Source organism: Bison bison, unplaced genomic scaffold (assembly GCF_000754665.1).
Source record: "Bison bison bison isolate TAMUID 2011002044 unplaced genomic scaffold, Bison_UMD1.0 scf7180017864499, whole genome shotgun sequence".
NCBI classification, from domain to species: domain Eukaryota; kingdom Metazoa; phylum Chordata; class Mammalia; order Artiodactyla; family Bovidae; genus Bison; species Bison bison.
In genome coordinates, this window is record NW_011495058.1 from 4,865,435 (window position 1) to 4,878,523 (window position 13,089).

Below are 13,089 nucleotides of genomic sequence, written 5' to 3' on the forward strand. Positions count from 1 at the left end.
AGTCCAGGCTGGAGGGAACTGAGCCAGAAGGTGTTGGAACAGCTCTGGCCATCATCCGGGCTGTGCCCAGCCCCTCGCAGATCCCGCATCTGGCCTCTTTGGGCTTCAGGCCCCAGCACGGGTGTCACCTCCCTAGGAAGCCCTCTCCCGATGCAGGTCTGGGCCATGCTCCACCTAGAGCTCGTCCAGCCCACCCTGAGATCGACCCAGCTTCCCAACTTCAGCACCACAAGTGCAGATGAGAGTTATCCCACCCGGAGCACCAAGTGTGGCATGTAGCGGGTGCTCAGGGAATGTCTCATGAATAGTTAAGGCGATACTATGTCTGACTCTGGAGCCTGACATCAGGAGGCTCTGTAGACTCTGTGGGTGCAATGCGGGGCGGGGTCTCTGGTTTCTCTCCAGCAAGGCTTTGGCTGCAGGCGAGGGCACAGAGGAAAGAGGCAGGCGTTGTGGCTTCGGGGAGAGGGGAAAGCTCTTCTGCTGCCTGCACCCCCAGCTCTGCCACCTGCTGCCCTTTAGTGCCTGTCTGCCCCACCCCAGGGCTCTGGAACAGGCTCTGACTTCCCACCTGCCAATTTGTCTCGGCCCTGCCTCTCCTCACAAGATGCTCTGCTGACGTGCTGAGACACCCAGGTCCAAAATAGAACCTTATCACCCCTGCCTGCCCTGCTCTGCCGTCAGCAACACTTCCCCAATCTTCCTCCTGGGACCCCCTCCTTAATGCTCCATTTCCTCCCCCTCCCCTACTAGGCTGCCCTCCCCAGAGCCACCCCAGGCCCCAGTGAAGTGCCCGGGTCAGTCCTCCTGCCCCCTCCAGGCACTGCCTAGCCTGAGCCACACTGAGGTCCTGCTGGGTTATATCCAGAGCCTCTACCTGCTGTGGCCCCCTTAGGAGATGGGGACTTTGCCTCCACCCAGGCAATTGGACTGGGGTGGCTATTGTTCCCAGAGGGACACAGACCAGAGGCAGTGGGTCTGTGGGGGAGAGAAAGGTAGGGGATCGGACAGGGGCAGAGACACAAGCCCTGAGGCCAAGTGACAGACAGGAGGGGGGCCGCCCATCCTGCCCATGGTCCCATGGGGCTTTCCCCTGTGATAAGACCTAGTTTGTGCTTAATCTGCCTCCAGCTGGTTCCCATGACTTGTGATCAGGACCCAGGTCCCCACTTCAGGCCTGATTCTGGAAAGTAGACCAGCCTTATAGTCTCCCCTGCACATTCCCCACACCCCCATTCAGAATGCCTCCTTCCAAGCCAGCCTCATCTTGCTCTCACCCATGTCACCCCTCCGGGGACTTCCACAGCTCCAACTCCAGCTGCCGGTCTAACCTGACCCCTGGACCCTCCCCACAGATGCCCACAGCTTTCTGCTTCCATACTGTAAGGAGGTGCCCTGCAGTGGACAGGGATCATCTACCAGGTCAGTGCTTGTCCATGTTCCCAAAGCACTGTTTCCCATGGGGAGTAACTTCTCTCAGACTGTGTATGGCTCTGATGCGGGTAGTTCCTAGTAACCAACCCTACAGAGACGTGGGGGCTCAGACCTCTTCCACACAGCAGGCAGCGGGCACTTGCCAGCCAGCTAGACCACCTCTCCCAGACTGTTTTGTGAATGAGTAAATCCAAGGGAAGAGGGAACTCTGGAGGCTATCCATCTCAGGGCTGGCATCAGATCAGAGAATTCCAGATAGGAGACGGTTGCTGTGCTCCCAGCTCCATGGCTCTCCTGTGGGCCCCATCTGCTTGCAAACCCGTCCTCCAACCTCCCACCAATGCTGTGTGTCCCTGATATCCAGGTAATCAACTACCTTAGGTTTAAGTTGGCCATGACCACATGATACACTGAACTGCAGCTGACTCTGCCCGACTTCAGCACTTTTCAAGTGCTGAAGTCTTTCAAGCCTCAGTCCCCTTCAGGGTATATTATCCCACAACCATGAGGATGGCCACCATCTTGGTCTTATGTCTACCATGTCTTGAGCCAGGTTTCTCATGCCCAAAGAATGGCTGAAAGCATCCTGGTTTTCAGAGTCCCCTACCTCATCTCCAAGATTTCCCTGTCTGGGTCCTCTACCTCCAGGCTTGCTGGCCCTGGTCCACTGCACCTTAACCTTTGCTTTGACTCTTCCTCCTGCTCATTCTGCTCCACTATGGCTCCCAAGCTGCCCTGCCCAGTGATGCGGCTCCGTCCTAAACACCCTGCCACAGGGCTTAGACATCAAACCAGCCTGCCTCCTACTGTGGCCTCTAAGTGACACTCCTGTCTTCCTGGGGAAGCTGAGGGCCACCCAGTCTGCCAGGTGTGTATCCGGTTCTGCTTCCACTTCATACTCATCACATAAAAAAAATGTTTCAAACAATGGTGATAACTTTTCTTCATTTCATGCTAATTTACAAACTTATCATTGGGCCTATGGAAGAAACAACTTTTAGAAATTCAAGAATCACTGTCAACAAATTCAATCTTTGTCTTAGGCCATATAGGAAACGGAAAGAAAGTGAAAGTGAAGTTGCTCAGTCGTGTCGGACTCTTTGCAACCGCATGGACTGTGGCCTACCAGACATCTCCATCCAGGGGATTTTCCAGGCAAGAGTACCGGAGTGGGTTGCCATTTCCTTCTTCATAAGGAAACTAAGAATGTTCATATAGTGTTCAAATAGTTACTGATTTTGCTTGCTTGATTTCTAGTGTCTACTCACATTGCTGAGTCCTTTTGTACATCCAAGGACACCATCAACAGAGTAAAAGGCAACCCACGGAATGGAAGAAAACATTTGCAAATCACCTATTTAATAAGGAATTCACATCTGGAATATATAAAGAAATCCTAAAACTCAACAAAAACACAACTCAATTTAAAAAACAGAAGATACATGAATGAAAATTTCTTTTTTAAAAATTAATTTATTTTAATTGAAGAATAATTACAATATTGTGATGTTTTTTGCCATACATCGACATGAATCAGCCAACAAGCACATGAAAAAATGTGCAATGTCACTAATCAATAGGGAAATGCAAATCAAGACCACAAGGAGATACCATGTCACATCCGTTAGGATGGCTTGTTGTTGTTGTTATTCAGTCGCTCAGTAGTGTCCAGCTCTTTGTGACCCCATGAACTGCACCACATCAGGCTTCCCTGTTCTTTACCATCTCCCGGAGCTTACTCAAACTCATGTCCATTGAGTCAGTGATGTCATCCAACCATCTTGTCCTCTGTCGTCCCCTTCTCCCCATGCCTTCAATCTTTCCCAGCATCACGGTCTTTTCTGATGAGTTAGTTCTTTTCATCAGGTGGCCAAAGTATTGGAGCTTCAGCTTCTGATCCAACTCTCATAACATGACTACTGGAAAAACCATAGCTTTGACTACATGGATCTTTGTCAGCAATAATGTCTCTGCTTATTAATACACTGTATACATTGGTCACAGCTTTTCTTCCAAGGAGAAAAAATCTGCTATCCAAAAAACCCAGAAAACAAGTGTTGGTAAGGATATAGAAAAACTGGAGAAATTGGAACTCTTGTGTATTCTTGGTATGATTGCAAAGTGGTAGAGCTGCTGTGGAAAATAGTATGATGGTTCCTCAGAAAACTAAACAGAGAATTACCATTTAATCCAGTTATTCTACTTCTGGACATATACCAAAAGGAATTGAAAGCAGGACGTCAAACAGATATTTGTATGCCCCTGTTCCTAGCAGCATTGCTCACAATAGCCAAAAGATGAAAACAACCCAAATCAATGTCCATCAACGGATAAATAAACAAAATGTGTTATACACATGCTGCTGCTACTGCTAAGTCACTTCAGTCGTGTCCGACTCTGTGTGACCCCATAGTTGGCAGCCCACCAGGCTCCCCCGTCCCTGGGATTCTCCAGGCAAGAACACTGGAGTGGGTTGCCATTTCCTTCTCCAATGCATGAAAGTGAAAAGTGAAAGTGAAGTCGCTCAGTCGTGTCCGACTCTCAGCGACCCCAAGGACTGCAGCCTTCCAGGCTCCTCCATCTATGGGATTTTTCAGGCAAGAGTACTGGAGTGGGGTGCCACTGAAGTATTATTTGTCCATAAAAGGGATGAAATTCTGACAGGTTCTACAACATGATATACCATGAAGGTATTTTAATTGAAATAAGCCAGCTACAAAAAAGACAAATATTGTATAATTTCCACTTATATGAGGAATAGGCAAATTCACAAAGACAGAAAGTAGATTAGAGATTAACACGGGCTGGGGTTGAGGGAATGGAGAGTTATTGTTTAATGGATACAGAGATTCAGTTTGGGATCAAGAAAAACCTGGAGATGGACAGTGGTGATGGTTGCATATACTTAATGACATATACTTATGCCAATAAACTTGGATGGCATTATCAACTCAATGGACATGAGTTTGAGCAAACTCCAGGAGATAGTGAAGGACAGGGAGGCCTGGCGTGCTGCAGTCTATGGGGTTGCAGTCGGACATGACTAAGCGACAGAAAAACAAAAACATCAAATAAACTGTATGTTTCATAATGGCTAAAATGCTGTTTTATATTATGTTTCACCACAATTAAAAACATTTATAAAAATAAAAACACACTAATGAGCATCACAGAAAGCCCTGTCCCTATAACGTCATTCCACCCAGGCCTTGCTTTCAGTGGAAACGAGACTTACTTTGAGAGGCCCAATCCCAAAGACACTGTTTCTGTTAAGCCTTTAAGGAGACTTCTGCTCTTTTACGTACCTACATACTCCATTAAAAATTTTTTTCATTTATTTGATTACACTGGGTCTTAGCTGTGGCACAATGGATCTTTGATCTTTGTTGTAGCATGCAGGATCTTGAGTCATTGTATGCAAAATCTTAGTTGTGGCATGTGGGTTCTAGTTACCAGACCAGGGAATGGAATCCGGGCCCCCTGCATTGGAGTGCAGAGTCTTAGCCGCTGGACAACCAGGGAAGTCCTTACATAATTTATTTAAGAACATGCTTGGTTTAACATTCAGAAAACTCAAAGTGGAGAAAACAAATAAGGGTTCCTTTGTTAAAGTGAAATAAGTTAGCAATTGCTGGTCCTAATCCAGTAGCTAAGTGGTATACGGGTTGGCATCTTTGGTAGGACACTGCCAGGAACTCTATTCATTACAGGAAGAAGGAGGAAAGGGAGTAGGCTGTGGTTCTCCTCCTCCTTTTTTTTTTTTTTTTTACCCAAGAGAAATTTATTTTCTCATAGTTTTGGAAGCTAGAAGTCAGATCAGGATGCCAGCACACTTGGGTTCTATGAAGACTTCCCTGTTTGTAGAGAAAGTACTGTGTGCTCAGATGACCTCTTGATGTTCATGTGGTAAGGAGAGAGAAAGCTCTCTGATGTCTCTTCTTTTTTAAACTTTTATTTTGTATTGGGGCACAGCTGATTAACAATGTTGTGATTGGTTCAGATGAACAGCAAAGGGACTCAGCCAAACAAATATATATACCCAGTCTCCCCCCAAACTCCCCTCCCCTCCAGGCCTGTGCTTTTCCTTTTTATCACAAAACCAGATTTCTCAGAAGCCCAGCCTGCCTCCGCACGCAGCACACCCCCTGCCCTAACCATCCCTGCCAGACTTCCCCTATGTCTCTGCCAGGTCTGATCTCACCATCACCAATGACTGCCAGGGAGGCCTAAAAAGTCAACACTTTAGCCCGTCCATCCTTGCAGACAGCCAGGGGAAGACAGTTGGGAAGTGCAAGCCACCCATGGAACTATACCCACTTGTCCATCCCCCCTTTCCCAGCCACCATCATGCCTACTGTGGCTGTTGTCTCAGGGTCTCTCCCAGACGCCCTTAGCTGCCCCAACTGTGTGCCTGACACAGGCCTGCCAGGAGCAGAGCTCAGTGGAGAGGCTACCCAGCTTCATGTCTGAGCAAGATAATCAGGCAGGTTGGTTCCAATTTTGGTCCCGGTTACCTGGCTGTGTGACCTTGTGCAACTGTGAATCTTTCTGTAAAATGGAAATCCTAGGACCTGACCTGCCTTACTCTTAAGACACTTAGTATATAATACGCACCCCAAAAGTGCTCATCTATTTATATTTATTTATATCTTATAAATATAAGAAAATTTGGGAGTCTCTACGTGCCAAGCACTGCGGTAAGTGAACGAGACTGTTTCCACACATCCTCTGAGGGCAAACTTATCCAGTTCAGTCTAATTGGATGTTTGACAAATGCCTAATTAAATGACAGGGGCAAAATGAAGTAACGGGTAATTAGATGGGAAGTTCAGCTGACCTGCACAAGAGGAGGGCCAGAACACATACATGTTAGGGCAAAGAGTCAGGCTGCCTCGGGGTGAATCCTGGTTGTTACTCACATGGTGAATCCTGCCATGTGACCTGTGCCTCAGTTTCCGCATTTTCAAAGCGTTATTTGAGGATTAGTTGAATTAGTATGTGTCAAGAATTTAAAACAGTGTCAGGTCCACAGAAAGGGCTTTTATGTGTTATCTTTAACTATTACCTGCTGCTCCTCCTGCTGCTAAGTAGCTTCAGTCTTGTCCGACTCTGTGCGACCCCATAGACAGCAGCCCACCAGGCTCCCCCGGTCCCTGGGATTCTCCAGGCAAGAACACTGGAGTGGGTTGCCATTTCCTACTTTGTTCCAAAGACAAGACCGGTACTTGGGAAACAGATGCAGAGTGAACCAGAAAGGCCTGAGACTGAATCCCGGCTCTGGTTGAAGCCAATAGGAAGCTTCATGCGGAAGGGCCACTAGGGCTCGTTTAGGAATTCTGTGGATTGGTGGAGATGCGGAAAAGAGCCCCCATGAAGTGGAGGATGGCATGGGAAAGTCTTGGTGGGTAGGCAGGAGTGAGAAAGGTGAGGGGCAGTGAGGACAACAGAGACTGAGGAGTTTTGGGCGGAGGCTGGGAGGCCTGTTAACCCTGTGCGTAGGGCCTTAGACAGCCAGTTTCCCTAGTCCTGACCCTAACTCTAAGCCCTCTCCCGACTTCCAGTATCCCAGTGCCCCATCTACTCCTCGGGCCTGCGGCGGAGTAATCGCTGCAACCATTGGCCTCAGTCCGCCCACCCTGTTGTCAGCAGTGCCCACTGCAGAGGCGGGCACCCCAGAGGGGTCCTGTGGTGGCGTAAAGAGCGCCAGTTCTCGAGAACGCGAGGTGACTAGTCTGACGAAGGGCCGAGGTCTGTACAACAGTGCGCACAAGCATGCGCACGGGTCCCTAGCCACTGGCCCCCACCCCCTTCGTTGCCCAGCAACCTGTGGGGCGTAACCCTGCGCACGCGCAGGGCTAAGGGGCGGGGTACGTGTCTTGGCTTGCGCAGTGAACGTGCGGATTGGCAGGGGGGCGGGGCGAGGCGGTGGGCGGGCCCCGCAGTGATTAGCATAATAAACCGCGCGGGACTAGAGAGATACAGCAAGGGTGGGGCGAGGTGCGCGGAGTGGCGGGAGGCGGTGCGCGGTGGCGGGCGGGTCCCGCGGTGAAAAGCATGGTGGAACGCTCGGTGATTGGTGGGATGCCTCTGTGGGCGGGGCAAGGCGCGCGGATTGGCGGGAGATGGCGCCCGGCAGGGGGCGGGGCCGTGGCGTGCGGAGAGGTGAGTAGGGTCTTGCTTCCCTGGACCTCGTGGAGATGGGGTGGGCTAGCTCTCTTGGTGTCCACGCGTGGCGGCGGGTTAAGCGGCATCTCGCGAGGGAAGTCTGAGCAGGGTCTTTGCTGTACCCCCAAGACGGCCCCAGGGTGCGTGCTGGGGCCGTGGTCTGGGGCTTCAGACCGAGCGGCTCCTTTGAGATTGCGGCCGGAGTGCAGATTGCGGCCGGAGTGCTGCCACTGCTCTGCACTTTGGGGCAGAAAGTTAATTCAGATACAGTTCCGGCCCAGTATCTGTTCGATAGGGACAGAATTCAAGCCACTTAGAGCTGTAAAAAAACGCGGTGGGGTTAGATACCGGTTTTAGTACCACATACTATTTAACCCATTACATGCGAACTGTTATCATCCCTTCACGTCTGTATAGACTGAGCTGCTCCACGTATTGATCTTAGGACCTGCTGTTGATTTGACGTTCTTGGCACATCTCACTCAGGCTCGGGGCTGCTTTTGAAAAGTGGGCTTAAATGCTGCTACCTCTGGTCTCCTAGAGCTCTAATTCTACTCAGAGGAGGCAGACAATAAGCTTAAAAGGTATTGTTTGTTGAAAGGTAAATGCTATGAAAAACAATAAACATTGGAGGAGCAGACATGCCAGGGGAGGGATGCAGGAGAAGGTTTGAGCACACCTGAAGGAGAGATGGCAGTGGACCATGCTTGTATGGGAGGGAGGAGAGCAGTTTTCCTGGTTGTGGGGGCGGGGTGGGCAGGAGGGCAGGACCAGTGGGGCCGATCTCTGAGGCCCCTGTAGGAACCTGGGATTTTATTCCATGAAACGGGGGCCGTTTGGAGGGTTTTGAGCAGAGGAGTGACTGACGTATGTTTTGTTATTTAATCATAAGCTTATTATTTTATGGTAGGCTTGTATAATAATAAGGCTGTCTTCACGCCCTGAAATGGGGCAGGTGCCAGGGAGCTGGATGGGGGCAGATGAGGAATCCCCTCATGTGGGGCGTGTGGAGCTTGAAGCCCTGATAGTCATCCAGGTAGATGTGTGGAGCGGGCAGTGGACACTTGAGCCGGGTTTCGAGAGCTCTAGGTGGGAGAGGCATTCCCTAACTTGCTCCATCTCCCTTTTTGGATGCAGGTTCCTGGGTGAGACATGGATAGCCAACACAGTAAGTTCCAGGTGCTGTTCTGGCCGTCTGCTGTGCATGTGGGCTGGGGTTGCAGGACTGCATTTGTGTTTTCACAGGGACCACCTCCTCCTTGGCTTGGACACATCAAGCAGGGCCATGTTTTCTGAGCAGGCTGCCCAGAGGGCCCACACTCTGCTGTCTCCGCCATCAGCCAGCAATGCCACTTTTGCCAGGGTGCCTGTGGTGACTTACACCAATTCCTCGCAGCCCTTCCGGTTGGGAGAGCGCAGCTTTAGCCGGCAGTATGCCCACATTTATGCCACCCGTCTCATCCAGATGAGGCCCTTCCTGGTGAGCAGGGCCCAGCAGCGCTGGGGTAAGTAATGAGGTTGGGGAAATGCTTCCAGGTTTGTTGGGTATGTATTTCCTGCCCCTTGGGGTCGTCTCTCTTTCCTAATCAAGTGACCTGGACAGTGCAGACCTTCTTCTTTCTTCCTGGTTCTTCCTTGGTGATCTCTCCTGCTTTAAGTTATTCCAGGTGAAGCAGGACTCCCACCCTCCCCACCCTGCACCACATTCAACTTTCGGGTGATGCTGCATCACCCCGTTCTTAATATTTATGAGTGGCTTCTGGGACTTCCCTGCTGGTCCAGTGGTTAAGACTCCACACTTCCAATGCAGGAGGCATGGAAGAGGAATTGGAATCGATCCCTGGTAGAGGAATTGCAATCCCACATGCCACGTGGTGAGCAAAAAAAAACAAAAAAGAGTGGCTTTCCTTGTAGTTTTGAATTAATCTGTTGTGCCTTTAAACAGAAACTTTGTAGGTAAAATTGTGTCTTACTCATTTTTATTGCCTTCCCCCCACCCCCAACCGCCATCTGGCACCAGGCATGCTGGGTCTCAGCCCAGGTCGCACATTGGAAGCACTTGAAAAGCTTTGTAAAGCTCTGGCTCCCAGGTCCATTCTATCCCGTCAGGTTAGCTGGGTTGTGTGCATGTGTGCTAAGTGACTTTAGTTGTGTTTGACTTTGTGTGACCCTATGGACTGTAGCCCACCAGGTTCCTCTGTCCATGGGATTTTCCAGGCAAGAATACTGGAGTGCGTTGCCATTTCCCACTCCAGGGGATCTTCCTGACCCAGGGAACCCACATCTCCTGCATCTCCTGCATTGATAGGCAGATTCTTTACCACTGCACCACCTGGGAAGCTCTGGTTTTATTAATATTATAGGCAGTCAGGCGAATATGTGACCCAGTCTCCTAGCTACTGCTACTGCTAAGTCGCTTCAGTCGTATCCAACTTTGTGCGACCTCATAGACGGCAGCCCACCAGGCTCCCCCGTCCCTGGGATTCTCCTAGCTACATCATCATATTAAAGATGTTTTCCGTTTTCTTTACTTCAGGCAGAAGTATTATTCACCTTTTCTCCGCCACATAAGAAGGGTCTCCTTCCTCTGGCCTTTCTCTCGCTTTCCTTGACGTCCTCAAAGACATTCTCCTCGAGCCAAGGTCAATGTCACCTTTTAACCTGCTGTGGTACCAGGTCTCTCTTCTCACAAAGCTGCCCAGTAACAGGAAACAGCCGTTTTATTCTGCTCACAGAGTAGGGCCAGGAATTCGGACAGGAGCCCATGATAAGTGGGGCCTTGACTGGATGAAGGACAGTGGGGCAGCATCCCTTACTCACCACGTGGTTTCTCCATGTGGCCAGGTTTCCTCCCCAGAGCTCAGCCTCTGGCAGAGTTCATCTCTACTCACAAGTTTCCTGAACACCTCAAGCCCTTTCTTGCTGTCAGCTCTCCCTGCATCTGGCATACTCCATCCCCAGGCTTCCTTCACGACCTCACTTTAAAAGTCCTGTGCCTTGAGAGGCTGCCTGGGCCAGGAGGGCCTTCTTGGCATCTACTACCTTCGCTCCCGTCTGTTCGTGGCACTTGTCCCAGCAGTGGATCCCTCATCTCCTGCTGTTGCCTCTCCCTCTGCACCGGAAGCTCAGTGAGAGCAAGGATGGGCCTTCGGGTTCACTCTCTGTGCTGGAGCCTGGCCTGGTGCCCACAGGCTGGAATGGATGGATGTCCTCCTGTCAGCACAAGGGTGTGCAGTTCTGCCTGGTGCTCAGACGTGCATGTTGGATCTCAGCTGTGTAGCCTTGGACATGTTACTTAATCTCTCTGTGCCTCAGTTTCCTCAGCCAGGTAGTGTGTGATAATATCTCCACTGACATGTTGTCGGGGGTAGAAGAGCTCCAGGCTCAGGGCTGGGCACAGCTCCCTGGGGCTGAGTGAAGGCTCAGTGGATATCACGGCTTTGAGATCTGTTGTTCCCGTTGGTGTCTGGCATTCTATCTAGAATGGCGGCATTGTGCCACCCTCCCTATCTTACTCTGAATTACTCTCCTTTGCTCCCCAGGGTGTAGATCTGTGGAATGTTATTGGTTAGGGTTAGGGCAAGAAGGGCTTGTTTTGGAGAACCCAGCTAACGAAAGGGCTGGTCCCAAGTCCACATCATCCCATAACCCTGTTAGCGTTTCCTCCAGGCTTAGGGTCTAAGTCCTAACAAACTCTCAGGCCTTTGGGGCCTTGGCTCCTCCCTCTTGCCCACCCAAGTGACCCCTGCATTCCATGGCTCTCCCACGCCTGTCTTGCTCCTCATCCCTGACGCTTCCTGTTTGTTCTCTCTGGGATCTCAGGAGCTCAGAGTGAACAGGGCTGTCTGACTTTACAAAGAACAGAACAGGGTGGATGGGTATATGAAGTTTGAATTTAGGGTATCTCTTTTCAGAAGACAAGGCACTTGTGGGGTCGATAAAATAGACTTGCAAAGGAAATTATAGTGTTGTCCAAGCAGGGCTGTGTTGAGACTTGGCATACCTCTTTCTAAAAATCAGTGTTATACTTTAGGTATAAGTGAGGGAACTCTGCATTAGTGTCCCATGGCTGCTGTCATAAACAACAAGGCCAAAACTGAGTGCCTTCAAACAGCAGAAATGTATTCCCTTCCAGCTCTGGAGGCCAGGGGTCCGAAATCCAGGTGTCGGCAGCACCACGCTCCCTCTGATCCTTCTTTGGCCCTTCTAGCCTCTGGTGACTGACCCCGCACTGCTGGCCTGTGGCCGCATCCCTCTGGTCTCTGCCCCTGCACCATCTTCACGTTGCCTTCTCTGCATGTCTGCCTCTCCTGCAAGGACACCCAGCATCCAGAGCCCCTCTGTCCTCCTGGGGCCGATCCTTTAGGTCCAGGGGGTCCTTGCATTTGATGTTCTCTCCCTCTTGGTGGAGAACAGGGCCCTAGGGCCACAGTGCTCAGTGAGGACTGGGCCAGTGCTTCATGGGGCAGAGGAGGGCCACCTGGTCTCTGAGCACATTCTCTTTGTGCTGAGCACATTCTCTCTGAGCACAGGCAGTGGAGTCCTAGTGAAGAAGCTGTGTGAACTGCAGCCCGGGGAGAAGTGCTGTGTGGTGGGGACCCTCTTCAAGGCCATGCCACTCCAGCCCTCCATCCTACGGGAGGTCAGCGAAGAGGTAAGGCCAGCTGGCTCACACACGTCATCCCCAGAACAATGTTCCCATCCCAGAGGGCACGATGGGGCTGCCTGCCTTGGATCCAGAGAATCAGGGCTGGGCCTCTGCCATAGGGTTGCTGGCTGCAGGGCCATCTCACTGATCGAGCACCGGAGCCTTGCTGGGCCCTGGGCTCATGACCACTGCCATTTTTGAATTCCAGCACAACCTGCTCCCCCAGCCTCCTCGGAGCAAATACATCCACCCAGATGATGAACTGATCTTGGAAGATGAATTGCAGCGTATCAAACTGGAGGGCACCATTGATGTGTCAAAGCTGGTCACAGGTAGGGAGTAGAGAGGGGGTGGCCTGTGCATCTGGGTGCTGGCTCACACTTGCATTCCAGGAGCAATGAGTTTGGGTTTAGGGAGAGAGTTAGACTATGGTAGCGTGTTGGGTGGTAGCCTCTCGGAGGCTCCTCCCAGACCTGATCCTGCTCCTCCCCAGGAACGGTCCTGGCTGTGCTGGGCTCTGTGGGAGATGATGGAAAGTTCCTGGTGGAGGACCACTGCTTTGCAGGGCTTGCCCCTCAGAAGCCTGCATGCCCCCTCGACACAGACAGGTGAGGAGCTGGGGCCCAGGGTCCAGGCAGTGGTCCAGGGGAGTCTCAGTCACTGCCTCGATCCCCCCTACTTCCTTGTGATGGTGAGGAGCCTCACCAGTAGCTCCAAACAGCCCTCTTGGGACATCCCCTTACTTTCCCAGCACCCAAGAGGACCCCGACTTCTCTGGCAGGTTTGTGCTGCTGGTGTCTGGTCTGGGCCTGGGTGGAGGCGGGGGCGAGAGCCTGCTGGGC

At 51.3% G+C, this 13,089-nt stretch overlaps 1 protein-coding gene across 1 annotated transcript in view; it reads left to right on the forward strand.

Moving 5' to 3' along the window:
• The first annotated feature begins 5,268 nt into the window (after positions 1-5,268).
• Positions 5,269-13,089, forward strand: part of POLD2 (polymerase (DNA directed), delta 2, accessory subunit) — a 10,250-nt gene continuing 2,429 nt past the window's right edge. The window contains exons 1-6 of the mRNA XM_010829051.1: positions 5,269-5,340; positions 8,845-9,104; positions 12,132-12,253; positions 12,456-12,579; positions 12,741-12,855; positions 13,029-13,088. Of these exons, the coding sequence (XP_010827353.1) occupies positions 5,330-5,340; positions 8,845-9,104; positions 12,132-12,253; positions 12,456-12,579; positions 12,741-12,855; positions 13,029-13,088 (692 nt within the window). The 5' untranslated portion in view covers positions 5,269-5,329. The remainder of the gene's footprint in view (positions 5,341-8,844; positions 9,105-12,131; positions 12,254-12,455; positions 12,580-12,740; positions 12,856-13,028; position 13,089) is intronic.